Source organism: Alternaria viburni, assembly GCF_023758015.1.
Source record: "Alternaria viburni strain BMP 2772 chromosome Unknown scaffold_2, whole genome shotgun sequence".
NCBI classification, from domain to species: Eukaryota; Fungi; Ascomycota; class Dothideomycetes; order Pleosporales; family Pleosporaceae; genus Alternaria; species Alternaria viburni.
Genome location: NW_026055771.1, coordinates 1,412,730 through 1,440,018, shown reverse-complemented (window position 1 = coordinate 1,440,018; position 27,289 = coordinate 1,412,730). Strand labels below are relative to the sequence as shown.

Sequence of the window (27,289 nt, the reverse complement as noted above, 5' to 3'; positions counted from 1 at the left end):
TGGGTATCTGATCTGCCGCTCAAACCACGCTCAACCTCTGTTCAAGGTGTTACCTGAGCCTTTGGGGTTCGCCTCTACATACTCATCCCACGCTCGCTGCTTCATCGTCTCTTCGTCCGCGGCGACAAGATCGTCCTCGTTCGGTTCAGCCTGGATCTCAGACTGCGGGCCTCCACCCTCGATCATCCCACCCCGGCGCTTCTCTTCCTCTAGATATTCGTCAATCGTCATAGTTGGCAGGCTGTGATCCGGACGGAAAACGTTCTTCTTTAGGGTCTGACGGCTATCCAATAGCGTAAAAGGCCGCATGGGTTTGCCGTCGCCGCTCAAGATGGGGCCGGAATATCTCAGGCCGCCATACTGACCATCAAGGCGTTCGGAGTATCCGTCTTTATCTCTGCCGTCCTGTCGCCCGTCTGGCGCTTGCTGTTCCTGTCCTTGTGGGGGCGCGGGTGGGGCTAGCGAGATGATGTGCAGTTCTTGAGCCATTGACTCCAACGAAGCGAAAGTCTGATGCACCATGAACGCCAAGTTGGTCAAATGCAACTCTCGTACCACTTGCTCATCCTGCTCGGCAAGTTTGGGATTCTGTCGCAGATACTGTTGTTGCAGGCCTTAGCTCTAGGTTCGACCCTTAAAAGCAAAGTTAGTGTGGACACGTACCTCTAGTTTCCGCTTCAATTCCTTCTCCTCCCTGAATCGCGAAATCTTTGCGTCCCGTCTCGCCGCGGCATCCCGCGTGTTGGCGGTAGAGAAGTTGTTCTTATCTTCCGCGTAGACTTCGAAGAGTTTCGCATCTGTCTTGCCAAGCACATCATAGGAATCTAAGAGCTCGAGAAATCGTTCATAGTGTCCCCGTGCCCGCAGTAGGTTCTGCTTCCGTAAGGCTACGTCGGTGTTGAAGATCTTCTGTACGAGTTCTGCCAAGTGGTAGTTTATCGCCATGTATCTAGAAGGGTAAGCGAGGGCCCATGTGCACGGTATCTTGCGGTTGTAGCATAACACGTACTGTAGATCAGACGACGATATGTCCTCCAGGGTCTCATTTGGACTGAAAAGCGACACCTGCTCGGATATTTTCAGGCATTCTTCGTACGTGGCGATTGTCGCGCTAAGGTTTTCCTGGTAGGTCGGACTGTTTGCTTCGTACGACGAAGAGAGCTCTTCGCGCGCCCTTTCCGCCTTTGAGAATAGACCTCGTAGACTCTGCGGCTCGTTCGTCATGGTAGTGGCGTTTGAGTGGAAAATTGTCGTGATGTTGAGGAAATGGCAGTGGGAATACACGTGAGAGCGTGAGCAGATGCTGATGAGTCAGCATTGCCCCTTCCCAGTTCGCGTACCCCGCTATCGCCGCCAACACACCGCGTCTGTGAAAGCGGTAACACCACAGTGACAAACGCCTGGTATGCTGCTGCGAAATATCTCCGGCATGTTCAAACGGCTGCGGCTGTTTGATTGGGTCAGCACGAGCGGCTTCGGCTGAGCATGCCGCGTCGGGTACCTACACTGTTTGTTTGCTCTCTTGCCCGAAGCAAGACGCGCGACAGTTGCGCAAATACCAGCAACGTGCTATTGCCCTCGGTTTTCAATCACACTCACCATAGGCTTTACCTCTCCAGACCTGTGATAAGCTTCGACTGCACCCACAGCATTGCGCCACGACAAACATGAGTTGGATAATATACGAGAAGGACGAACACTACCACTCCTTCGACGACTCGTCCTCGTCTTCCGATTCTGACATTGAAGAGACAGCTACCAAAGATGAGAGCCAGCGAGGCTCAGATGAAGACCCAGATGGCGATGATGACACCGCACGTACGCATGGGCCGAAGACCACATCGGAGAGGCGCAGAGCGCAGAATGACGTCCTGAAGGCCTTTGCTGCTAACATCAGCTCTCACCTGACACAGAAGGAAGTTGATGATGCTGCTGCAAAGACCGCCAACGAAGAGCAGCTGTCGATCCGCGACATACTCGCCAGACAAGAGGGCACAGTCCGCATCACGAACCCCCGCGACTATCAGACTGAACTGTTTCAGAGGGCCAAGAGTGAGAACGTAATAGCGGTCTTGGACACTGGCTCCGGCAAGACTCACATCGCAACTCTACTTCTACAGCACGTTCTCAATGACGAACTCGAACGCCGGGCCGCAGGCGGCATCCACAAGATCGCCTTCTTTCTAGTCGACTCGGTCAACCTGGTCTTCCAACAAGCAAATGTCTTGCGTTGCGGCCTTGATCAGAAAGTGGAGGGCATATGCGGCGCCATGGGCGCATCGCTTTGGTCTAAAGCGACTTGGCAGAGCCATTACGAGAAGAACATGGTAATTGTATGTACAGCCGAGGTCCTTGTTCAGTGTATGATGCACTCCTTCATTACCATGGCTCAGATCAACCTCCTCATCTTCGACGAGGCTCATCATGCCAAGAACAACCACCCTTACGCTCGCTTGATGAAGGACTACTACGTACACGGACTGGACCCCTCCCATCGACCTCGGATCTTTGGCATGACAGCTTCTCCCATTGACACAAAAGGACTGTCGGTCGATCATATCAAAGAAGTTGCCAATGACCTCGAGAAACTACTTCATTCCAAGATCGTCACTACTTCGGAGGGTGCTCTCGCTTCGAACAGTATCAGCAGGCCTACCGAGGAGATCGCAGTGTATGCACGGCTACAAGACCAATTTGAGACGCCTCTGCACCAAGAGATAAAAGCAAAGTATGGGGACATACCGGCATTCAAGAAACTGTTCCTGGCCTCCAAGCGCTACGGTTCCGAGCTCGGACGCTGGGCGTCTGACATGTATTGGTCTTTTGCTTTCGCTGACGAGCAGAGCCGCAAGCTCGAAGATCGCGAGCACCTGAAGCATAACAAGGCTAAGCGAGATGACGCTGCGCAGGAGTGGGACGCCCAGTCCAAGCGCTTACAGGAAGCGGCCACATTCGTACAACAGTTCGATTTCGGTTTGTGTACCTTGAGCGACAAAGATTTGAGTTCCAAAGTTCTGAAACTTCACCACTGGCTCCAACTATACTACGAACGCGGCGATGAAGCACGTTGTATCGTCTTCGTTGAGCAACGGCAAACAGCTCGGCTGCTTCAGCTCATCTTTTCCCAGATCGGTGGACCGAACCTCCGCTGTAACGTGCTCGTCGGTGTCAACAATCGTGCTGGAGAGCACAACATCTCTTTACGGAACCAGATCCTTACGGTCGCCAAGTTTCGTCGCGGCGAACTCAACTGTCTGTTTGCTACATCTGTGGCGGAAGAAGGCCTTGATATCCCTCAATGCAACCTTGTCGTGCGGTTCGACCTCTATCGCACCATGATAGCGTACGTACAGTCTCGGGGCCGAGCACGGCATAGGAACTCGAAGTATCTCCATATGATTGAGCAGGGTAACGATGACCATCGCAGCCGGGTTTTCGACGTCAAGTTCGAGGAAGGCATCATGAGGAAGTTCTGCAAAGCTCTTCCCCAAGACCGTCAGATCGGCGGAGGCGAGGTTGACATGTTGTCGTTCGAAGACAAGATGTATCCAAGCTTCGTTACAAAGTCTGGTGCAAAGCTCACATATCGCTCGAGCTTATCAATCCTCAATCACTTCGTAGCGACGCTACCCGGCCCCGACAGACAGACCATGCTCCAGCCAACCTATGTTATCAATCCCGAGGTCAACTATGATGCTCAGGATTCTCAGCGGCGAGGGTTTGTTTGCGAGGTAATGTTACCGGAACATGCACCAGTGATCTCGGTAACTGGCGACGTTCAAAGCAGGAAAACTATCGCAAAATGCTCTGCCGCTTACAAGGCATGCCTTATGCTTCACGCCAAAGGCTATATGGATGACAACCTCCTCCCAACAACATGCAAAAGCTTGCCAGCTGGGAGAAATGCACTGCTAGCGCTTAGCGAAAAGAAGAAGGGTATGTACTCTATGTTGATCAAGCCAAATTTCTGGAAGGTGGATCGCGGAGTCGTTCCTACGCTTCTATACCTGACCGTCATCGACCTTGACGCTGGCTTAGACCGACCTCATCAGCCTATGGGTCTCCTCACTCGCATTCCATTCCCGCAGATGCCGCATTTTCCTATCTACCTCACGGATGGAAGGCCCTCCAATGTCGTATCCAAATCCGTCTCGACTCCGCTACCTGTATCGCCCGAGATGATAGAAGCTCTCACGATCTTTACTCTACGCATATATGAGGATATCTACAACAAGGTGTACGAGGAAGACGTCCAGAAGATATCTTACTGGGTTGTTCCAGTAACTCCGAGCCAGGTGTCTTCTGTTTCGTCTGTTACCTCTCTCGATCAAATCCTAGACGTGGAGCAAATTCGCAAAGTCTGCAAAGAGCCCACTTGGAAGTGGACACCCGAGACCAAGTCTGAGGATTTGCTAGATCGTTACTTCGTAGATCCAATGAATGGAGGTCGACGCTACTACTCCAACGACCTCGCAACCCATCTCAAGCCACAAGATCCGCCTCCTAAAGGTCTACCTCGCAGTGGCCAAAAGTTCATGGCCACCATTCTGGACTACAGCGACAGCCGGTGGGCAAAGAGTAGAGACATATCAAAGTGGCACACCTCGCAGCCCGTTCTTGAGGTGGAAAAGATTCCTTTCCGCCGGAACCATCTTGCATGCGTCGAGGATAAAGAGAAGGGTGAGTTCGATGACTTGAAGACTTACATCTGTCCAGAGCCTCTTCACGTCTCTAATGTAAGAACTCCGTCGGCTTGTGCGTATGAAAACATTGCTAACAGCACAGCTTTCGATACGATTTGTGGTCATGTGCTACGTATTACCGGCTCTCATTCATCGCTTTGAGAGTTATCTCATTGCTCTGGACGCCTGCAAAGTTCTCGGTCTCAACGTCAGCCCTGCGCTTGCTTTGGAAGCTCTTACTAAAGACTCCGACAACTCCGAGGAGCACGGCGAAGAAAAGATCAACTTCAAGAGCGGAATGGGTCCAAACTATGAACGGTAGGTACTGGGATTATTCAAGATTTCACCTGCTAATATGGTACAGTCTTGAATTCCTAGGGGATTGCTTCCTGAAGATGGCTACCTCACTTTCGGTCTTTGTCCAGCAGCCAGATGAAAACGAATTCGAGTTCCACGTCCGCCGCATGGAAATGCTCTGCAACAAGAACCTGATGGAGACTGCAGTGGGAAAGAAGCTGGTGGTCTCCGCAGATGGAACTGAACGCGATATTCAGCTGTACCGCTTCATTCGCACGGAAGCCTTCTCAAGGTATGTACAGTATATTTACTCATTGCTATACACGATCTAATCTGCATAGGCGCACATGGTATCCTGAAGGGGTGAAGCTCATGAGGGGTAAGGGTTTGAAGAAGACTGAAGACGACTGGCTGAAGCTCACGCATAATCTTGGCGACAAGAGCATCGCGGACGTCTGTGAGGCCTTCATCGGTGCTGCTTTCCAGCAGCACTACCGGGGCGGGCGATGGAACCCCGAAGACTGGGACGAAACTGTTAAAGCTGTCAAGCTTTTCGCCAACAGTCAAGATCATGTGATGTCGAGGTGGTCAGACTACTACGACGCTTATCAAAAGCCCAAGTACCAAGTTGCCGACGCCACCGCAGCGATGCTCAATACCGCTTTCAACATTGAGCTGGTGCACCCATATCACTTCAAGTACCCACGTCTCCTTCGATCTGCCTTCGCCCACCCCTCATACCCGTACATGTATGAGAATATACCCAACTATCAGCGACTCGAGTTCTTGGGTAAGTCTTCATGCAGATTTTGTGCATACGATTACGCTAACCTAATGTTCCTATCCCTACAGGTGACTCTCTTCTCGATATGGCGTTCATCATGCACCTCTACTACAAGTACCCAGACAAGGACCCGCAGTGGCTCACGGAACACAAAACACCCATGGTGTCCAACAAGTTCCTAGGCGCTGTGTGCGTAAAGCTCGGTTGGCATGTCCACATCAAGCAGAACACCGCTATTCTGAGCTCCCAAATCCGCGACTACGTCTTGGAAGCTGAAGAAGCAGAGCGAGAAGCGGATGGTGCCGTTGACTATTGGGTCACCATCAGCGAACCACCAAAGTGCTTGGCCGACGTGATCGAAGCGTATACAGCCGCCATTTTCGTTGATGCAGAGTTCGACTTCAGCGTCGTACAAGACTTCTTCGATAGGCATCTCAAGCCCTTCTTTGAGAACATGACACTCGACTCGTACGAGAACTTCGCTTCCAACCACCCTACCACCCGTCTCAGTCGCCTCCTCGGTATCACTTTCGGCTGTAGCGAATGGCGCATGGGTGCCATGGAGACGGAGACGCTCATTCCCGGTAAAGGCAAGGCTGTCGTCGCTATGGTCATGATCCATGGGAAGGTGTGGTTCCATTCCCTGGGTCAGAGCGGCAGGTATGCGCGTGTGAGGGCCAGCCATGGAGCGTTGGAGAAGCTAGATGGGCTTCCGCCTTACGAGTTCAGGAAGAAGTATAAGTGTGATTGCGTGCACGAGGGGGAGAGCGAGGGCAAACAGGATGAGGAGGTGGTGAAGGCGAAGGAGGAGCTGATGAAAGAGGCCATGGGCTTGAGCATCTAGGCCTGGCTCGGTGGTATTTTTCCTTTCGATATGAGGCAATGAGGAGACATGCGCAGCATACATGGTCAGCATCATGATGCGATGCAGGCTATACAGTATAGTGGATGGCCACCGCCTCCAGACTACAGAAAAGTACCATTGATTGATAAACACATGAAATCAACAGTCCTGACGATGAGCATTGCTGTCACGAGGGCTAATCGAGCGACCAAGTTGGGTCTATACATGGGCTTGCCAAACATTCCAGTAAACCACGCATAGTCTGGGTTTTACTAGCCGTAAATCATACAGCAAGACAAAGTCAGCCTACATACTCAAACAAAGCATATAAAAGTGAATGTGTGAAGAAATACTCTCGCGTGTAAGGAAGCAATATTGCGTGTAGACGCCGGAAATAGTTGCGTCTCAAAACGATAAGGGTATACACATCCCAACTATGTACAAGAATAGTAACGCCATTAGTTCCTCTTCCGATTTGACTTCATTAGTTCATACGCATGTCCAATCCGTCCCTCCTCGTCCTCCAGAATGTCGCAGTTATTATACATAGTAGACTGAACCAAAAGCTTGGTCGCTCTGTAAAACGCGGACAATAGAACTACAAAGTGAGCATATATACGAATACGCCCATCATAGCTAGTCCGAAGTTGAAGGACATGTGCGAAGCTGCTCCTTCAGTCTCCGAAGGCTGCGCCGCGTCGCCCGTCTGACTGGGGTTGTCATCGTTGCCCGAGTCGGTGCCACTAGGGCTCGTGTTTTCACCGCCGGGGGTGTTAGACCCATCGTTGGACACAACATTGAGCGACAAGTCGTTGATTTGCTGGCCATTGCTACCAGTGACCTTCTGTTTGACGTTGGTGTCACCAATATCCACCAGCGCGCCATTTGTTGGGTTCTCGATACCGTTGTCGATGAGATCCTGACATCCAGGGCAGACAGCTGGAATCGTGAAGTTTTTGCTAAATTGCTCCGCGGTTATGAGGCTGCCGTCGCATTCGGGGGCTTTGAGCTCGGTGGACTGGGGGTTGGTCGCCTCAAGGGCGCTAAGATCGAGCTTGTTGAATTGGCTCTGCAGGTTGTCGTAGTCCTTCATGAGTGCGACAGAGCCGTCTTGGTCAATCTCGACTAAGCCGTAGTTTGCTTCCTCATGGGAGTACTCATAGACGAGACCACCAGAGAGCGCCCTCATCTGGTCGCCGTAAAGGGCCTGAACTTCGTCGAAGTCACGAGGCATGATACGGTTGCAGCCGTACTCGCTGAAAAAGACAGGGACAGCAGAGTCGGCGAACATGGTGGCCAGGCCATCGTATGTGGAAGTCTGATAGTTGTCGCCATTGCACCAGCTGTAGGAGTTGAGTCCAAAGAAGTCGGAAGAAGATTCATCTTCGTCATGGATACACTGCATGTAAGCCCAGGTATCATGCAAGATCTCGCGGACATCTGCAGCAGAATAGCCGACTGGAATGCTGCGGTCGGCATGGTTCTTGATGTAGTTTTTCATGTCACGCTGAACAGCCTGCGTTCTTGTCAGCTTATCTTATCGTGAATCATTGGCTAAGATAATCGAACGTACCCGGATGTACTGGGGGTTGAACTCAGCAGTGCTCAGATCATTCATGACCTCGTTCGCAGAGAAGAAAGCCATGGTGTTGGGGAAACCCTTGAAGTTCTCAATGATGCCGAACGCGCGAGTAAGGTAGTCGCTGTTGTAGGATGTCCATGGTTCCGCGCGGTTGATGCTCTCTCCGGGTAAGGGCGAGTTGACATCAAGGATCATGTAGATGCCGGCCGCGTTGAAGATGGAGGCACACTTGGAGTGGTCAAGCGTAGGGTCGAGATTGTAGACACGGATTGTGTTCACACCCAGCTTCTGCATGAGGGTTGCATCTCGCAGACATTTGTCGCCATCTGTGAGAGGATCTTCGCTGTTGGTGGGATTGTATGCGCCTTGACCTCCGGGTTGATAGTCGACGCCAATGATCATTACCCGCTTGTCGGTGGCGGTGTTGACGAAGTCCTGGCCACGGATCTCGACTGGCTGGACGGCATAGGCGATGGATGAGAAGAGCGCGGGGAGCAGCGCGGCTACGCGACTGAACTAAGAGAAACGTTAGCGTGGCTCACGATGCAAGGAACATGGATTGGATGCTGTATGCATGAAACGTACAGAAGGCATGGTAGCGAAGGACAATTTTACAACGACGACCGTAGAGCGAAAGACGTAGAAATCACTGGGCGATTGCAGCGACTACTGTCTCGCCTTATAATCCTCCAGATTGCCGCTTGGGTTGGTATCGCAATGTTATGCACCAAGACTAGTTGCAGTGGATCTTGGCCGCGGAGGAGCAGCTAAGACGGAATTGCTTGCCGGCTACTGTGCTGTGATTCGAGCGAGAAAAACGAACGGCGTGCATATGTCGCCCGCTGGGAATGATAAAAACCAAAAGTGACAAAATTGGCTGGGGAAAGAGGATAAGAGAGACAGTGGCACAGCGAACATATATGTGTCTGCTCCTCGCCAGCCGCAAGCAGGCAGTGGCTCCCAAGACAGCGCTTTGGGAAGCTGTGCTTACTGCCTCATCCCATCTCGGCAAGGATGACTTCTAGATAGCAGGAGCGGGATGACCTCTGGACCCACGCCGCTGCCATTGCCAATGCGACCCGCCCGGAAAGCTCTGAAAGTGTCGACTCTAGCGTACTCCGGGTGGGCCGTGAACTCGTCCTGGCTTTACCGACACGCTTGTTCTTTGCCGTTCCAAGCTTATTCCCAAAGTATCAGGAATATGTCCAATCTGTGAGCCGTGTCGGAGGCTGGAGGTGTAGGATCGTGACGCCATTGTCAAAACAAGTGGCAAGGATTGCTGCACCCCAGCCACTTCCTGCAATTGCGCACCAATCATCGCGGTCAAAGCTCCGACATGCACCTTGGCAATGTTTACTGCACATGCGGGAGATATGGCGCGCCTGAGACTTGAGGACATGGCTCTGCTGTCAGATCGCTGCTAGGCTAGATTGTTTGTGGTTGAGGTCAATGTATCATCACGTCCGTCTTCACTGATAGCGCCAGCTCGACTGCGGAAACAGGCGGACAAGATCGTATTCTATACATGTCGTCGGCTAAGGTAGTTTCTGCACTTGGGCTCAACGTCTACTCCAGGTGGATACAAGTGGGCCCTCTTAGCCGCGAAGTTTAGGCCTCGAGGTCCACACGCATGAGCTTGTCCTGCTCAGGCGGTTTTGAACGCCGAAGCTATGCATTTTGAGAACGCCATACGAACAAGGCCACAATTTGTAGATCGTTCCGACGCTTACCCACCAGGCGAGGGTCGACGTTATCGGCAACGATCTTGCGTCGGCGGTTGAGGCGCCAGCCTGAAGTTTGGCTACCCGGTGTGTGCAAAGCTGCGAACTGAAAACAGTGTAACAAGCTTCATGGCACTCTGCCTCATCCTGTCATGTCCACGTCTTGTGCCTTCCTTTTCATACCGCTCTCGCTCGCCTCGATCTGACCCCGAAACTTGGCTTGTAGCGCTTCGAGCAGGACTTCTTTGACCACTGCGAGACTGCCGACAGCGGCATGCGTGGCTCCCTCGATCAAAGCATCTGGATCTGAGCCGACGTCCCCCTTCATCCATATCTCTGTGATCTCGTCTCTTGAAGCCAGGTATCCGACTACACAGGCAGCAACAACCTCTTTGTGTTCTGCTGGACAGGGATCAAGTATCCTAGCCAGCTTCTGCTCTTGTCTTGACTCGGGGTTTCGCGTGATTGCGGCGACACCTCCACATACCACATCGACGCAGTCTATCCCGGCGTCCGTTATGGCAGCGCTGGCGACCGTGATGCAGCCTGCTAGCACGTTCAAAAGACCCCATCCACTCCCGGCCGCGCTGCCCCCGCTAGCAGAGTCTCCCCACCAGCCATCCTCATCTCCTTCCAGTATTGTGACTACAACTTCGACCCCACTCTTGGGCCATCTCTCTCCGATGATGACACCTCGTAGCGCAGTCTCTAGATGAACTCCCAGGTCGCGCTCTGCCGAATCGCGTATGTAGCCTCGCCGTTGTCGTGTTGCGAACGGCGCAAACTTAACCGTGGTTGTAAGGAGGAGCGAAGGACTGAAGGGCGCGCTACGGGGAAGAGGCTTGGGGCCTTGTATAGAAGCCGTGATCTTGAGAGACGAAGTCGGCGGGATGAGAGTCGACTTGATCGCGGGGGAGGAGGAGGGTATTTCGAGGTACGCGGAACCCGACGCTGAGGGTATGATGGATGTCTGGAGGACTGTGGACGTGTTAGAAGCAGAACATGTATAAAGTACGCATTGCTGACGACATGCAGCTCGCTGGCAGCTATTGAAACACACATCGTTCCAGTCGAGCTCCACATCCGCGCGTAGGGAGACGCATGGGGTCATTCGGGCACTTACAGATCCTGCGAAGCTCATTCGCGCCTCTTGACCTCGTCGGCCTCAACTTTTCCAGGTACTGCGGTTCTCTGATTGTACGCGCAAACACTGGCGCACTGGTACCACCACTGGGCGCATTGTTTCTTCTCCTGTCCGTGTTCATCGTGTCTGTGACTGTGTTGTGCTGTGCTGCAGCGCTGCTGTACTTGCAGATGATTTCATGGTGTTCAGAAAAGTGGATGACTAAGCGCAGATCTGCCAAGATTTCGGGACCCTCAAGTTCAATTTTCTTGCGCGTCCGGTTCAACTTTCTTTCCTTACCTCACATCCGCGCTCACGGTACGTTCACGCACACCCCTCTATCCTCCCCCATTTCATGATTGATACCTTGAAATAGTTCTTGCGATCTTAGATGAGCTTTGAACATGCACCACCCTCTGATTCCAACTTTGGAGCTTCCGCTTTCGCATAAGACTTTGCGACTCTAGCTAACTCAGCTCAGATACAGGCCAGCGTTGTACCAGAGCGCGCGACGACGCGACTCGCAAGCATGCAGTCATAGCTTCACGGCTGCGACACAAGTCTATATTCTTGGGCATCCAATTGATGCGCCAGCACGTCTGCTGCTAACCTACAGCACTCCCCAGTACATACTGATTAGTGGTAAGTCTTCATCATTCCTTCTCACTTCGCTTTATATGATGATCGTATTATTTCAGTTCTGCTACTGAATCTCTTTGAAGAAAATTTATACCGCTTACCTTTGTCTGATATCACTTTACACTTCCAGCCCATTACTTCGCAAATTGAAGGATCTCGCTGACATTGTAACCAGACACGCATTCTAGATCTTACCACCACAAGCCTACTGTCCACGGTAAGCACCCCGATCCCTCTCCCGTTCCGTTCAAGGAGGAAAACTAGTCTATCCATTCAACGACATCTGTCGCCGGGTCACCCTCCCGCACCCTACCAGTCTCGGCTGGGATGACGGGTTGTGGAGTTGCAGTATTGGTTCGTCCAACGCCGCGTTATTGTGGTCTTTGAGCCAAAAGTCGCGGCAATCCGTCTTGGGCTGCCGCGACCCGAGGCCAGGCGATGGGGGATGATTTAACACGGCTTTCTGAGCACACAACACACAACGATACTATTACGAGATCGCTGTTCGAGCATCGCTAACGACGCTCAGATAGTTGCAAGGAACCATGGAATGATACAGTGGAAGCCGCGATCGTGGGCTATAGTAGATACTCGTACCTCGAATGCATTCATTCAACTCATAATTGTTTTGGTTCCTGTTTCTTGATATTTGCTCGTGATTCTTCGTACAAGTGATGAGTTGTGGTTGTGGCAATGTGCTGCTTCCCTTTCACCACTGCATGACCCCTGTGAGACATACGACGCAATGTCGAGAATACGAGGGTCTAAACTCACCCTCGCTCGTGTACCGTTACTATTCGCTGCTTGGACGTGGACAGCCACTCCTGCACATCATTGCTCTACAAGTCTGAAACGGCCATGCTAGGTGGCTTGGCTTAGCCTCCCACCTCGGGGATCTGACAAAGTGGAAGCACTCGAACGACCACCACCGTGCATCTCGTCAGCCCTGCGCGTCGAGTCGATTGATTCGGCAACATCCGCTGAGACGCGCGCGAGTTATCAGCAACCTATCTGGACGTCACCGTGGCCTTAGCGAACAAATCCTTGGCCCTACAACGGAGGTTGTCAAAGACGCGCAACACCCCAAGCGCACGACAACACCAATCTGAAGACGGCTATCGAAGTGTGCAACCTCGCGAATACACTGAGCAGCGGCAATTCCCCTGGTGGAGATCAACAAGGAGTGCAAGGTGGTGCTTCGATCAGCAACTTGGTGATCTGGCGGGTCTTCGGTGACCGGGGTTCTCCAAGGGAGCATTCGACATCTGGCGCCCATCTCTCTGGATGTTGCCATTACATTCCTCTACGAAAGGGAAGATGCACCGCCATGCCTTTTCCAACGGGGCATATCCCTCACAAGGAGGAGGCACCTTTTCAATCCAACCTCACAAGTACGTCCAACACCCGCCGGCACCCTGCGCCGCGCCTCCTTTACGCTCAAACCCCAAATGAACATGGTCCTAACACTCGGTGCACCTTCAGATTCCAGCCGCGGTCACAGCCTGCGCTCCGGCGGCGGAGAACACTGATCCAGCGCTTGCTGATCGTAGGCTCGCTGTTCTTTACCGCCCTATTCTTCTTCTTCCCCGACTTGCGACCGAACTTGGGCTCCGGGCCCCTCAGCTTACTCACCACGAGCGATGACGCGCAACTCGAGACGGTGCGATACTACGATCTGAACAATGTCCAGGGCACGGCAAGGGGATGGGAGAGGGAAGAGCGTATCCTGCTATGCGCTCCGTTGCGAGACGCGGCTCCGCATTTGCCCATGTTCTTTGGCCATCTGAAGAACCTCACCTACCCGCACAACCTTATTGACCTGGCTTTCCTCGTCGGAGATTCCAAGGACAACACCATTTCACTCTTGACGGAGAAATTAGAGGAGCTACAGGCCAATCCCGATCCCAAGCAGCAATTTGGCGAAATCTCCATCATGGAGAAGGATTTCGGGCAAAAGGTCAACCAAGATGTTGAGAGTCGTCACGGTTTCGCGGCACAGGCTGGCCGCCGAAAGTCAATGGCGCAAGCGCGAAACTGGCTGCTAAGCGCTGCTCTGCGACCAACGCACAGCTGGGTCTACTGGAGAGATGTCGATGTGGAGACTGCTCCCTTCACAATCCTGGAAGATCTGATGCGACACAACAAGGATGTCATTGTACCGAGTATGTACGGCCACGCATAGTACAAGTTTGCATGCTAACATCCTACGTAGACGTCTGGCGACCGCTTCCGGACTGGCTCGGCGGAGAACAACCATACGATCTGAACTCCTGGCAAGAATCCGAGACCGCTCTCGCTCTCGCCGACACCCTCGACGAGGATGCAGTCATTGTAGAGGGATACGCAGAGTACGCTACTTGGCGCCCGCATTTGGCCTACCTTCGCGACCCCTATGGCGACCCAGACATGGAAATGGAGATCGATGGTGTTGGTGGTGTCAGTATTCTTGCGAAAGCCAAGGTCTTCCGCTCCGGTGTTCACTTCCCTGCGTTCAGTTTCGAGAAGCACGCTGAGACAGAGGGATTCGGCAAGGTAAGCTATGTCATTACACCTCTTACAACAGAGCTAACACATTGCAGATGGCAAAGCGCATGAAATTCTCCGTCGTCGGCCTTCCCCACTACACAATTTGGCATCTTTACGAACCCAGTGTTGACGATATCCGACACATGGAAGAGATGGAGAAGGAACGCAAGGCAAAGGAGGCCGAAGAAGAGGCCAAGAAGGCAAAGGAGAACAAGATTAAGGAGAACTTTGACGAGAAGAAGAGCGACTGGGAGAAGGAGAAGGCGGCGGTTCAAGACATGGTCCAGCAAGCAAAGAACGAGGAGAAGGCGGCAGCCGAGAAGGCCAGGCAACAAGAAGCAGCAGCGAAACAGGAGTCGAACCAGGCAGACACCAAAGAGGACAAGCCAGTCGAAAAGAAGGAGGGCGAGCAGTCGTAGTCATTACAGCACCCGCATAATCTCAAGGGTACGGGACCTCGGTCTGCATCCATGTTCGCAATATTGGACCATAGTGGGTCGAACCACCGCAGCGACGACAGTAACGATTTAGGCAGATTGGGCGCAGATCTGACTTTGTTTCTTTCGATATACTGCATGCTTTCATTGTAGCCTACAGACTTCCAAGGCAACAACATTTGGCGGAATCGGCCTTGGATGGTGGCATTTCCTCTCGGAGGGTGTTTGGAGACGATGCGGAGGAATGTATACATTAGACAGCAGCTTTTGCATCATGGGCGTTGTAGGTCCAGCAGTAGATGAGCACTACGTTTGTTTGTAACAATATCAAGAAACATTATGAAATGCAAGCGGGAAAGATTAGCGCAACTCGCCATGCTTCTGTGTTTCGTCATGGCTGGCATCTGACGCTGGTCGGACCCCTGGCCTCAGCACCTCCGAAACTCCGCTAGAGCTAAGCCGCCAAATGTTCGGACGGTGCAACTCGACGCCTGGAATCGATTGCGTACGACTTGAGGACAGATTGTCAAGGGCAAAGATTATTTCACGCCCCAAATACCTCAATATCTAGATTATCACCAGGCAGCAGCAATTGGGAGGATGCGTGTCATCTTTCAAGTCGACTGAACCAGACATACAGCTGTCCATGAGCCCTCCGCCATAAAGACACGACGCCGCGCACCACACTTTTGTCGCATACACACGTACACCACAATCTTCCCGCGCCATGTCGAGCACCGACGGCGACGACCATGTCGCGTCAACACTCCAGGAAACCATCGTCGACCTGGACCCCCGACCTATCACCGTCGCAGTCAACCCAGTAGCTCTGGTGGTGACAGAATGCATTACCGTTACGTCGGCGATGCGAAAGCATGCCCGCTGGGCACACTCTTCAGTCGCGGCCATACTTGGGAGCTCTTCCAACAAGACACCGGCTGTGCAACGACGCGACCGCACGGGACAGGGCATCATAAGCGCGGGAGAGCAAGAGGAGGCTGTACCGAGCAGATGGGGCCTGCGGGGGAAGAAGGGCAAGAGCATGCAGGACAACCCCCTCATGTCTGCCTTTGCGCGCCTGAGGAACGACCTGAAGGGCTGCAAAGGTGAATGCTGCAGTTGGGACGATACATGGGCGATGCTAACGCTGCACCAGACATCCGGTCCTTCGATACCCCCTCCATGCTCCACCCCTTCCTACAAGTCATCCGCTCCTCCTCCACCTCCGCACCCATCACCTCGCTCGCCCTCATCGCTATAACCAAATTCCTGTCGTACGGCATCATCGGTCATGACTCTCCACGTCTACCAGAAGCTATGCAGCAGCTCTCCTCCGCCATTACACACTGCCGATTCGAAGCCAGCGACTCGGCTGCCGACGAGATCGTTCTCCTTCGTATCCTCAGGCTGATGGAAGTCATGATCTCAGGTCGCGGAGGAGAGGTCCTGGGCGACGAGAGCGTATGCGAGATGATGGAGACGGGCTTGAGCATGTGCTGCCAGGCGAGACTGTCAGAGCTGCTCCGACGCTCGGCAGAGATTGCCATGGTTTCCATGTGTCAGGTCATATTCCGCAGGCTGAAGACGCTCGAGATTGAATCGCCAGAGGAGCTGGACGCCATGGACGAAGAGTTGGAAGGAAAGGACGATCAAGATGGTCTGAGAATGGACCCAACCGCAAATGGCGAGGGAGACTCTGCGCAGCACAAGGTCGAGGCGCTCCAGCAGCCAATTGATCCTGAGAAGGGACAGGAAGACAACGACAGTACCGCGAATCCTGCGAGCAGTACTCTAGATCTACCAGCGACCGCCGCGGACGGACAGCCACAGGCCCCTCTCGAGATCAAGCCTTACTCGTTACCATCCATAAGAGAGCTGTTCAGAGTATTGGTCGATCTGCTAGACCCTCACGACCGCCAACACACCGACACCATGCGCGTCATGGCCTTGCGCATCGTCGACGTTGCCCTCGAAGTCGCCGGGCCGTCGATAGCGAGCCATCCCAGTCTGGCCAATCTAGCCAAGGACACATTGTGCAGGCACATCTTCCAGCTCGTCAGATCAGACAACATGGCCATATTGAACGAGTCATTGCGAGTTGCTGGTACGTTGCTGGCGACATGCCGAAATGTGCTCAAGCTGCAACAAGAGCTCTACCTCTCGTATTTGGTCGCATGTCTCTTTCCACGGGTTGAAATACCCATTGAGCCGGGCATCGAACCTTCTCTATACGAGGGTGTTCCAAGTGCACCTAGTCTAATCAAGCAGCCGCCGCAACAAAAGAGCAACTCAAGCGGTCGCTCAACTCCAGTGCCTGTCAAGGATCGGCAAAAGCTGGGACTGGAGGGAGGCGCCCGGAAGCCGGATGCTCGAGAAGCCATGGTGGAGAACTTGGGTGGCTTGGTTCGGATACCTTCCTACATGGCAGAGCTTTTCGTCAACTACGACTGTGAGATTGACCGTGGAGATGTCTGCATGGACATTGTTGGACTTCTCTCCAGAAACGCGTTCCCAGACTCTGCAACATGGAGTACTGTCAATGTACCTCCACTGTGTTTGGACGCACTGCTTGGCTTTGTGCAATCTATGGCAGATCGCCTTGACGACGAGCCTGTAACCGAAGGCTATCCAAGCGTTGAGTCACTCCGCGAGCAGCGGGCGCGCAAAGCGATCATCATCCGCGGTGCCACTAAATTCAACGAAAAGCCCAAGGCTGGTATCGCCTACCTGGCACAACAGGGAATCATCCGAGACCCAGATGATCCTAAATGCATCGCCGAGTTTGTCAAAGGTACTACGAGGGTCGATAAGAAAGTATTGGGCGAGTTCATCTCGAAGAAGGGAAACGAGGCGATCTTGAGCGAGTTCATCAACTTATTCGACTTCAAAGGACAGCGGATAGATGAAGCGCTTCGACAGCTTCTGCACGCCTTCCGTCTCCCTGGTGAATCGGCCCTGATCGAGCGAATTCTGACAGAATTCTCTGAGACGTACTTCAACATGGTCAAGCCTGAGGGAATTGCCAACGGCGATGCCATCTATATTCTTACATACGCTGTCATTATGCTGAACACCGATCAACACAACCCCAACTTGAAGACGAAACGAATGCAGTTGGAAGATTTCACCAAGAACGTTCGAGGTGTTAACAATGGCAAGGACTTTGAACCTGAGTTCTTGCAAGGAATCTATGATTCCATCAAGAATCGCGAGATTATTTTACCCGAGGAGCACAGCGATCGAAACGCATACGACCACGCGTGGAAAGAGCTGCTAGTCAAGTGTCAGTCGACGTCCGACATCGTCATCTGCGACACCAACATCTTCGATGCGGACATGTTCGCTGCCACATGGAAGCCAATCATAGCAACCCTATCCTACGTGTTCATGTCTGCTACTGACGATGCGGTCTTTTCCCGCGTTGTGCAGGGCTTTGACCAATGCGCTCAAATCGCTGCCAAGTACGGCCTTACTGAGGCTCTCGACCGTATCATCTCGTGCTTGTCGTACATCAGCACATTGGCGCCCGATGTGCCACCAAGCACATCGCTCAACACCGAGGTGCAAGCCGACAAGAAGAGCGTTATGGTCAGCGAGACTGCTGTGCGATTCGGTCGTGACGGTAGAGCGCAGCTAGCGACCGTAGTCTTGTTCCAAGTCATCAAGGGTAACGAAGCATCAATAAGAGATGGGTGGCAACACGTAAGGTCTTTGAATTTGTTGTTTTGTACAGTGCTAACAATAGTAGCTTATTCGCATCATGGTGAACTTGTTCGTCAACTCGCTGATACCGCCCTACTTCCTTTCTTTCCAGAAGACGCTCGCTCTAGCACCCATACCACTTCAGAACCCAGCACAGGTCATCGACCGTGCAGAGCGTCCAGCAGACACTGGGATCTTCTCGGCCCTGACATCATATGTGTCGAGCTTTGCCAATGACGAGCCCCCGGAGCCATCAGACCAAGAGATTGAGTACACACTTTGTACTGTGGATACTGTCAAGGAATGTCACTTCGAAGATATCCTTGCGAACATCAGCCAGCTGCCAGTGGAGTCTCTGCGGTCACTTCTGTCATCTCTACTTGAGCATCTACCCGAAGATGGTTCACCCAGAGTCATTGTTGTGAAGCCTGAGATACCTGGCGCAAGTCCGCGAACGACCGGCCCTAGACAGAAGGGCAAAGGTCCGCTGTACGACCCAAGTCTTGTTTTCGTCCTTGAGCTGGCGACTGTACTAGCGCTGAGGGATGAAGAGACGGTCAAGGAGCTTGCAAAGGATGTAACGGATGCTTTGGCGTCTGTCATCCGAGACGCTCCCAAGCATCACTACGTTGTCATTGCTCGATCGGTATACTACCTTTTGAGCCTACTCAAAGCCAGCAATGTAAGTCTCGACGCACTTCCAAGAGATTCAATGCTAATTAATACAGGACTATGACTTCATCCGTGCGCCAGTCCTTATGCATACATTCTCCAGTTTCAATGATGCTCTGTTGCACGAGTGCGCACAACCGATCCTGAAGGGTCTGACAGACTGCTGTAAAGGCCCGAATGCTCTGCGTAGCGAACTTGCCGGATCGCCTGATTTCTGGACCATTCTCAGCAGGCTTTCAGGAGTGCCTGATGCTGCTGGTGATGTGTTCCAACTCGTCGAAGACCTTACCACTTCGCCTCAACCTGGCATCACTGCTGATAACTACGAGGCTGCGATTGCGCTTCTCAATGAGTTCGCAACTGCAGCTCAAGTTGGAGCTCGAGAGGAGCAGTTGCATGATCAGGCTGCACGACGCAACAAGGGCCAGAAGCCTAAGAAGCTTGAGAGCAACGAAGTTGTTGTACGCGGCAGCACTGCTATGAGCATTGTCTTCCAACTTTCCAGCAGGGTGCCGAACTTTATCGAGCAGTCTCACCTTGAGACTACCGAAGGTAGAAACACTTCTCTCATCACCAAGCATCGAGGCGCTAACATCTTTTCAGCATGGACGGCGTACTGGTCTCCTATCCTCAAAACCCTCGCACATCAATGCCTCAACCCTTGCCGCTCCCTGCGCCAGCAAGCCTTCTCTTCACTACAACGTACCCTTCTTTCCAATGACCTCGCCTCACCCGAGCACCGAGAATGGACCGCGATCTTCAGCGAAGTCCTCATACCCCTCATCACCCAGTTACTCAAACCAGAAGTCTACCAATCTGATCCATTGGGCATGAGCGAGACTAGGATCAGGGCCGCCACACTTTTGAGCAAGGTCTTCCTGCACTACCTAGTGCTACTTGACGGCCTCTCAGGCGAAGAGAATGAAGAAGGGGAAAAGAGCCTGTCTTTCGAAGACTTGTGGATTACAATAGTTGGCCTCATGGATCGCTTGGGCAATAGCGGACAAGGCGACATGGACGAAGCCGTTGCCGAGAATCTCAAAAACATGCTTTTGGTGCTCAGCAATGGTGGATACCTTGCACCGCCCGACGAAAACCCCAAGCGAGAGGAACTTTGGCACGAGACGTGGAAGCGCATCAACCGCTTCCAACCGAACCTCTTCGCTGAGCTGTTCCCGGAAGAAGCTGGAAAGCCTGCGAGACCGCGACCGAGTAAGGATGAGCGGGCGGCGAAGGCTGAGCCGGTGATTGATGGCAGGGAGATGGATGTTGCTGAGAGGAAGAAGGGAGGTAGCAGTAGTGGTGAGACTGCGGATGGTAGTGAGGACGGCGAGGAGGAGAAGGATAAGGTGGCTGAGAAGGAGGGCTAGCATCTTCTGTATCACTTTGGCACCAGATGAGAGGGGTTATTGGTATGTGTTTTTAGCATTGTTATCGCATTGCAGCATAGATGGTGTGAGGGGTAATAAAGAGAATTACATAACACCATACAGAACATGATTTTCCCCTTTACTACTTCGTAGTCTCATTAGTGCCAAGCACTCGCATCGCTTACTCGTCAAGATAATCCACATAGATGCGTGGCAATCAGGTAGATTAAACCTTTAACAATACGGCACAAGACTTCATACACATCAACTCATTGCACCAACAAAGAAGATAAACAGCATCATAATCAAACAGCCCTGCTACGTAACTTAGATATACACATTCGAATACTTCATATATTTCTCGCAAAATCTACATTAAAAACTTCCTCCTCCCCTAGCCCTTCGTTCACTTCAAGCATGAGCCATAGCAGCAGCAGCAGCCGGGATCTCGGCAGGAGCTGCTTCTGCGGTAGTCATAGGCATCTCAGCAGGAGATGCCTCGACGGGTGCTTCGGCAGCGGCTGTCGTCTCTGCTGGGGCTTCGGCGGCAGATGTCGTTGCGGGCGCTTCTTCAGCGGGTGGTGCCTCAGCAGGTGGTGCTTCAGCGGGTGCCTCCTCTGCAGGGGCTTCCTCGGCCGGGGCCTCAGCAGGAGGGGCGGGAGGGGCAGCAGCGGGATCCTCTGGAGGTGCAGGTACGAAGCCGTAAGAGGGTTAGTATTTACATGATCGAAAGCATGACCAAACGGCTGAGAGGGTTCAAGACTTACGCAGCAGCATCCAGAGCAAGTTTGCCCGCAGTTCCGCCGACGACGTCGGTTCCATCAGTGCTCGATTCGCTCTGTTGGCTCAACTTGACATAGTCGGCCAACTGTTGCGTACTGGCAGGGTTGACCATCATAACCTGACCCTCCTGGCAATGCGGTCCAGTAGCACAGTACAGGAACATGGGGTCCGCGCTCGTGATGGGCATGTTGAAAGTTCCGACATCTGTCTGGCCGTCCTCGAAGGGGATGTGACCGCTGTGGATGCCGCCTTCCATGGGAGTGCATGCTGTGTCGGCGGTTGATTGCGTGACGGTGTGGTTGCCATTGGAGAACTGGAATTGGACAATGTCGCCGACTGCTGCGGTGATGGTGTTGGGGATGAAAGTATCCTGGGGACCGCCGACGATCACGGGGATGATTTGACTGGCGCGGCGGAGTGGGTTGGCTTGTTTTTGTTTAGCAGAGAATAGATGGAGACATGTGTGTATGACATACATTTGATGCTAGGCAGTCTGTTGACAGTCCTGAAGGCCGGACCAGGAAGCGCACTCGCCGTAGCGACCAAAGCAACAGAGAAGATTGTTGACTTCATTGTGTAATGGCAAACAGCTTGAGTTACAAAAAGGTATCGAGAGTATAGAAATAGGAACTAGACTACCGTTCAACGGTATACTGGAGAATCGAAAGTAGAGATTATGTAAAGACCGTTCTACGGTTTGCGTAGTCAAAAGAGCGATGCGAAGAGAATGAAGGATAGAAAGACACCAACTGAGCAAAAACCCACCTACAAGTACTTTAGCTCATATACGCTTGTATCCTCCACTATCACATCCTCCACACGCCCGAATCAACCCTTTGCCTCCTCTATCCACACCATGAATCTTGCCTACGTAGCTCACCTCCTGCCCATAACACCTCAAACATTGAGAATGGCCTGAGGAATCTTAGGGCAGCCACAGGCCAACCTATGGCGCACAGCCATGTGGATACCCGAGCTGTAAGACCAGGGCGGCCAAGCTGTCGCATTGTTGCACGTAGCCTAAACGATGTTTGACAGCCTTGTTTGCCAAGACAAGGCATGGGAAAAGCGCATGGGTGAGGCGGTTGTATGCCGTTTGAAGATAAGTGGGGAGAGGAGTGCCGAGTTGCATCATGGTCGTTTGGAAACCTCAAGTGCCTTACCAGGCGTGGCGCTTAGGCTTGGGAAGGCAGAGGCGGGTAAACGGCAGGGTATGTTTGGGCGATGGGTGAACTCATATCCTGAAGTGGTGATGCGCGCGCTGATGGTCGCGATGGAGTTGTGGGTTTACGGGATGGTCGAGGTATGGGAAAGATTGTCGGCGACGCCCTTTACAGAAGACGCTCGCAAAGCTTCGCAACACCGATAGTCTTCCTAACGCATCAATATATCATGTAAAAAACAAAAGTGCATTCACGATGCGATCGAAGCTGTGGGTACCCAGGGGTCTGGCAAGCATGTCGCAGGAGGACGGTGCTTGGTTCCTGCCTCGGTAGACGGCCTGGACGCTGGAAGCGGGAAGCGAACGTTTGGGTCCACCGCGACCCGCGGTCTCCTGTGAGTCCGCGGTCCTCCGTACACCAAACACTACATGTCCGGCTTGGCTCAGCGCATGACTACTGCTTTTTTGTGAGCAATGCGATGGTGAATCAAATGGGTGTCTATACCGTGAGATGGTTATAGCCTCCACTTGCCGACACCCGGAGATTCCTCTCTATGAGGCATGATTAGTATTGTCTCCATGACGACAGCGACTGTGCACAGATTCGCGGAGACTTCCCTGTCTGCTACCTTTTACTCATTGCATTTTGTTCCCATAGCTGCGACTTCATCCTCCGCGCTCGAGCGAAAGCTCAGTTTGTCTTTCCCGGGTTGCTCGATGTGGACGTGAAATGGTCTGTTCCGATGGCTGTTACTGCATATTCTCCACCCTCGAGGACTTACACAGGCGCAGAAGGGGTTCACGTTGCCGTTTGGTCTTACTTCCATCAGTCTTCCTCCTTATGTACGACAGGAACTGCGAATATTCTGGCCGGAGCCTAATTGATCCGGGATTGTAGGAGGCGCGCTCTTAGCTAAATTGAGAAAACGAGATGTAAGAAAGAGAAGTCGAGATCGCTAGATGATGAAGAGAGGGATAGAATCAGATCTTGGGTTCCAAGGTTGTCAATAGTGAGTTTGCACGTGACGTTACTGTTCAGCTTCGCCGCACAGCTGCAGGTTTCAGAAGACCGAAGCTTACGCCGCACCCCGCATTCTGTGCTGCCTCAGACTGTCTGTCATTCACTCGAAGACTTAAGTTCACTGCACTTTGAACAATTTGGTTTCCCTGTCATGGCGAATCTCGCGGAACTGCCAGCTGAACTGCTCATAGACATCGTGCATTGGTGTTCACACACAGACATCAAGCACCTCAGCGAGACCTGCCGCCTTCTCCACAACAAACTGGTACAGCTTACTTCCGCTAACAACTCCACATGCTCTTCTAACCGGGTTCCCAGCTACCTGAGCTTTTTCGCAGCCTTGATTTAAGCACCCATAATGCCACTATCGAATGCTCCTTCGATATTTACCGCGAAGGTCGAGTCGTGCGAGCTGCCACAGGCCGAAGGGCCGTCGTACCTCCCAGGTTCTCCGCTCGGGAATGGCATAGTATCGACCAAAGCACTGCTAGAAAGCAGGAGCTGTTGATAAGGACCATTGCCGAGAAACCTACCTACGCAAAGTATGTGCGCGAACTACACTGGACAGTTCTCGACAGCTATCAGAACATTACCCATCATCGAGAGCTGTTCGACGCGCGACCTCGTTACTGGCGCGCCATTTACGCTGAGACAAGCTGGTCTAAACAGGGGCGGGTTCGAGATACTCAAGCCATGGTGAGAGTATACGAACCAGGGTCTCCACTCACCGCAGACGAGAAGCTACATCTGCTGTGGAGAATGTTTTATGACAATGACAACAGAAGGACCCACTATGAGAAATACGAAAGGACTCTCAGCAAAGAGCGTGAGGAGTTTCCACCAGAAGATGGTAGGCTATGGTTATGGCGAATCAGAACAGATCTTAACACTACCAGACACTCTTTGGCGAACGTTCCATAGCTTCGTGCATGTAGTGGACGTCGATCTCTGTTGGCTCAGGTAAGACTTGCGAGTACATATACATTACTGGGCTGATCACGGAAACCAAAGACCGTGGCGGGAAGCTACTCTGCCGAAGAAACTCTTCCAAGATGCTCGATCAATTCGACTAGGCGGACGTATGACGCGCGAATTTGTCACCTGTGTTCTCGGAGGGCCGCGTCTCGAAAGCATAAATCTGAACGACCTAAAGCTATGGGCCGAGCTCGAAACAGCTTCCAACTCCAACCCAAAGCCATCTGGATCGGGTCTCGCAAGCCTTGCCACAGACACAGCGGAGTCTGAGCTGGTACCGTCAGCTTCGAACCAACTACAAGAGCTACGCAAGTATCTCGACGTAAATCGTGCCAGACTGCAGATGCGACCAAACGAGCGAGTGCTAGCAGACACCCTTGACACGCTCGCAGCCCGCCAGTCTGTTCTAAAATCTCTTCATGTTACCATAGCAGGGCCTGATACAGGTTACTATTACACTCCTCAGGATACATCACTGTATCGCTCATGGGCACGGTTCCTGGCGTCGGCACGCAATACGCTATGCAATCTCTTCTTCGAACAGTGTGAAGGTATTAAGGAGTCGTCCGGCCCTCGTAGGGGCCATGAGAGAAGGCAGACACAAGGGATCCGTCAGATGGACTGGCTTTTTGCGCAACAGGTGCTGCCTGTTTTGTTAGGCGCTCCATGGCCGCAGATAAAACGCATGGAGATCAGAGGCGTAGGCCAGATCGACAGCGTGTACCGGAGCGTGTACCATTACGAGCTTGAGCGAAGGGTGGAAGTGGTACGTGTGGTGGCTCCTCCAAAGGCTACAGAGCAGCTTCGTAAGCTATTAGATTACGAAGCAGAACTGGTAATAGAAGAGCGGTCGTCTGCGAAGTGTGAGCACGTCGATACCGCTGATCCAGGCATCCCACCAATATACAGTCAATGGGAAGATTGGAAGGCGATCATGGATAGGCGTAGGAAACAGAACCACCGCGACAGCGACAGCGACAGCACAAGAAAAGAAACTGGTGGACTTGCGACTTGCCGTATCAGCGATTACGAACAGATAGCATTTCGATGGTCAGACGGTTTGATAGATGAGAAGAGCGCTCTTCGTATTGCAGATCCAGAATACGTGCCGGATACGGAGTTATTGGGAGGACCCAATCCCGAAATCGAGAGGGCATGAATGGAAGCTTGAAGGCCTTCTATAGGTCTCAGTAGGAAGAGGATCTGATCTTCATGTGTACACTTTAAAATGACCACAATGCATAGCCATCAGGCAGGGCATCGGGATGTTCGAGTCTTCAAACAAATATAGGGTCTGCTGTCGTGCTGTGGTGAGCAGCGCTCAAGGCGAACGCCCGGGCCCCGACGAATTAGACGTAGCGCGCTTCGGCCGGAATTACTTTTCCGCCAGCCTGTAATTTTCTCTGAGCTCACACCCACCCACCCACTCATCTTTAGTCCCAAGCTTCACGGGCACCTCACGGAAGACCAGCTCCAACAGCCTTGGGGCCAGGGTCGCACTATTCACGATGCATCCACGCATGCTGCTAGCCCCACGTACGGGTGCTGCTGCATTGGACCGCGACCTCGGCTGAACGCGATCCATGAGTGCGGAGACCGATTCCAACCGCTCTCCGCAACACGTTGCCAAACTCAACTACCCAGATACCCTTCCTCATACCATATCACAAGATGCGGACAGTCTCGGCGCTAGCTTCGCCTCTGCGGAGATCAACACCTTCAGCGGCCCGCCAGAGCGCGCGGAGATGCTTCTCGAGCTCCCACAACCTGCAGGCTACATGGGGGTTCATAGGATTGGGGCGCATGGGTTAGTACTCTGGCAGCTCACATAATCACCATGTCCTAACATCAAATACAGGGTATCCCATGGCGAAGAACCTCAGAGCGAAGATACCGGCTGAAGACACACTCTTCGTGCACGATGTCAATACCGCAGCTACAAAGCAATTCCTCGAGGAGCATCCACAAGGCGTACGAGTGGCTGAGAACGTACGAGAAGTCGCTGAAAAAGCCGTACGTGTACCTCTTCCACTTCTCCTAGCACTCTCGTGATGAATTAATTGTTCTATCAATGATCTAAGTTGGGGGCCATTCGTGGCCCTTCTCCTGATTACACAAAAATTATAGCCAATCCTCTGATGCTTTATACACAACACATCTTCTCGTCAAGTACTTCGAGTGCAGTCCACTGACAGTGTTGCAGGAAACTATCGTCACATCCTTGCCAGAACCTAAGCATGTCAAGGCAGTCTTCAAGGAGATGCTGGAACCAGCTACTCTCCTTTCAGACAGCTCCATCAACAAAGAACGTTTCTTCATCGATTGCTCAACCATTGATCCTATGACGTCTGGTGAGGTAGCGGGAGCTGCTCACTCCACTGGTCAAGGAAAGTTCATTGATGCGCCGATGTCTGGTGGTGTCGTTGGTGCACAGGCTGGTACGCTCACCTTCATGATCGGTGCGCCGCCTGAGGCAGTCGAAGGTGCCACCAAAGTCCTGTCATTGATGGGTCGGAGAGTGGTTCACCTTGGCGGACCAGGTGCTGGTCTCAAGGGCAAGCTTGCAAACAACTATCTGCTCGCACTCAACAACATTGCGACTGCAGAAGCAATGAGCATGGGTGTGAAGTGGGGCCTTGATCCCAAGGCGCTAGCTGGTATGATCAACACAGCGACTGGCAAGTGCTGGCCCAGTGAGGTCAATAACCCCGTTCCCGGCGTCATTGAGGGCGCTCCTGCAAGCAGAGGCTACGAGGGAGGGTTCGGTATAGGCCTGGCCAGCAAAGATCTCAAGCTTGCGTTGAAGGCTGCTGATGAAGCTGGTGTCAAGCTTGCGCTGGGAGAACCAGCAAGAGCGCTCTACGATGCTTGCGAGAAAGCCGAAAACTGCAAGGGCAAAGACTTTTCAGTAGTCTACAGGTATCTTGGGGGCAAGGAGTAGACAATATGACTTTGATCGACATCAGTAA

At 52.6% G+C, this 27,289-nt stretch overlaps 9 protein-coding genes across 9 annotated transcripts; 5 read left to right on the top strand and 4 right to left on the bottom strand.

The window, feature by feature from the left end:
- Positions 1-30: 30 nt before the first annotated feature.
- J4E79_001439 (uncharacterized protein) lies at positions 31-1,224 on the bottom strand (the record flags this gene model as incomplete). The annotated part of the gene is made up of 3 exons (XM_049350349.1): positions 31-600; positions 664-949; positions 1,010-1,224. The coding sequence occupies 3 exons, from the start codon at positions 1,222-1,224 to the stop codon at positions 31-33; spliced, it is 1,071 nt and encodes a 356-aa protein (XP_049215508.1).
- Positions 1,225-1,667: 443 nt separating this feature from the next.
- On the top strand, positions 1,668-6,607 carry DCL1 (Dicer-like protein 1; the record flags this gene model as incomplete). The annotated part of the gene is made up of 5 exons (XM_049350348.1): positions 1,668-4,736; positions 4,786-5,000; positions 5,047-5,271; positions 5,321-5,769; positions 5,832-6,607. 5 exons carry the CDS (start codon positions 1,668-1,670, stop codon positions 6,605-6,607), a joined length of 4,734 nt encoding a protein of 1,577 aa, XP_049215507.1.
- A 598-nt stretch (positions 6,608-7,205) lies between these two features.
- J4E79_001437 (uncharacterized protein) lies at positions 7,206-8,783 on the bottom strand (the record flags this gene model as incomplete). The annotated part of the gene is made up of 3 exons (XM_049350347.1): positions 7,206-8,123; positions 8,181-8,705; positions 8,775-8,783. 3 exons carry the CDS (start codon positions 8,781-8,783, stop codon positions 7,206-7,208), a joined length of 1,452 nt encoding a protein of 483 aa, XP_049215506.1.
- Positions 8,784-10,052: 1,269 nt separating this feature from the next.
- Positions 10,053-11,175, bottom strand: J4E79_001436 (uncharacterized protein; the record flags this gene model as incomplete). Its single annotated transcript, XM_049350346.1, has 2 exons — positions 10,053-10,888; positions 11,034-11,175. 2 exons carry the CDS (start codon positions 11,173-11,175, stop codon positions 10,053-10,055), a joined length of 978 nt encoding a protein of 325 aa, XP_049215505.1.
- Positions 11,176-12,989: 1,814 nt separating this feature from the next.
- ANP1 (Mannan polymerase II complex anp1 subunit) lies at positions 12,990-14,617 on the top strand (the record flags this gene model as incomplete). Its single annotated transcript, XM_049350345.1, has 4 exons — positions 12,990-13,063; positions 13,155-13,834; positions 13,885-14,204; positions 14,252-14,617. 4 exons carry the CDS (start codon positions 12,990-12,992, stop codon positions 14,615-14,617), a joined length of 1,440 nt encoding a protein of 479 aa, XP_049215504.1.
- A 745-nt stretch (positions 14,618-15,362) lies between these two features.
- On the top strand, positions 15,363-20,379 carry J4E79_001434 (uncharacterized protein; the record flags this gene model as incomplete). Its single annotated transcript, XM_049350344.1, has 5 exons — positions 15,363-15,741; positions 15,792-18,337; positions 18,384-19,019; positions 19,066-19,561; positions 19,613-20,379. The coding sequence occupies 5 exons, from the start codon at positions 15,363-15,365 to the stop codon at positions 20,377-20,379; spliced, it is 4,824 nt and encodes a 1,607-aa protein (XP_049215503.1).
- Positions 20,380-20,790: 411 nt separating this feature from the next.
- Positions 20,791-21,735, bottom strand: J4E79_001433 (uncharacterized protein; the record flags this gene model as incomplete). Its single annotated transcript, XM_049350343.1, has 3 exons — positions 20,791-21,057; positions 21,188-21,588; positions 21,639-21,735. The coding sequence occupies 3 exons, from the start codon at positions 21,733-21,735 to the stop codon at positions 20,791-20,793; spliced, it is 765 nt and encodes a 254-aa protein (XP_049215502.1).
- A 2,403-nt stretch (positions 21,736-24,138) lies between these two features.
- Positions 24,139-25,479, top strand: J4E79_001432 (uncharacterized protein; the record flags this gene model as incomplete). Its single annotated transcript, XM_049350342.1, has 2 exons — positions 24,139-24,195; positions 24,385-25,479. 2 exons carry the CDS (start codon positions 24,139-24,141, stop codon positions 25,477-25,479), a joined length of 1,152 nt encoding a protein of 383 aa, XP_049215501.1.
- Positions 25,480-25,991: 512 nt separating this feature from the next.
- J4E79_001431 (uncharacterized protein) lies at positions 25,992-27,261 on the top strand (the record flags this gene model as incomplete). Its single annotated transcript, XM_049350341.1, has 3 exons — positions 25,992-26,127; positions 26,179-26,333; positions 26,524-27,261. The coding sequence occupies 3 exons, from the start codon at positions 25,992-25,994 to the stop codon at positions 27,259-27,261; spliced, it is 1,029 nt and encodes a 342-aa protein (XP_049215500.1).
- Positions 27,262-27,289: the final 28 nt, after the last annotated feature.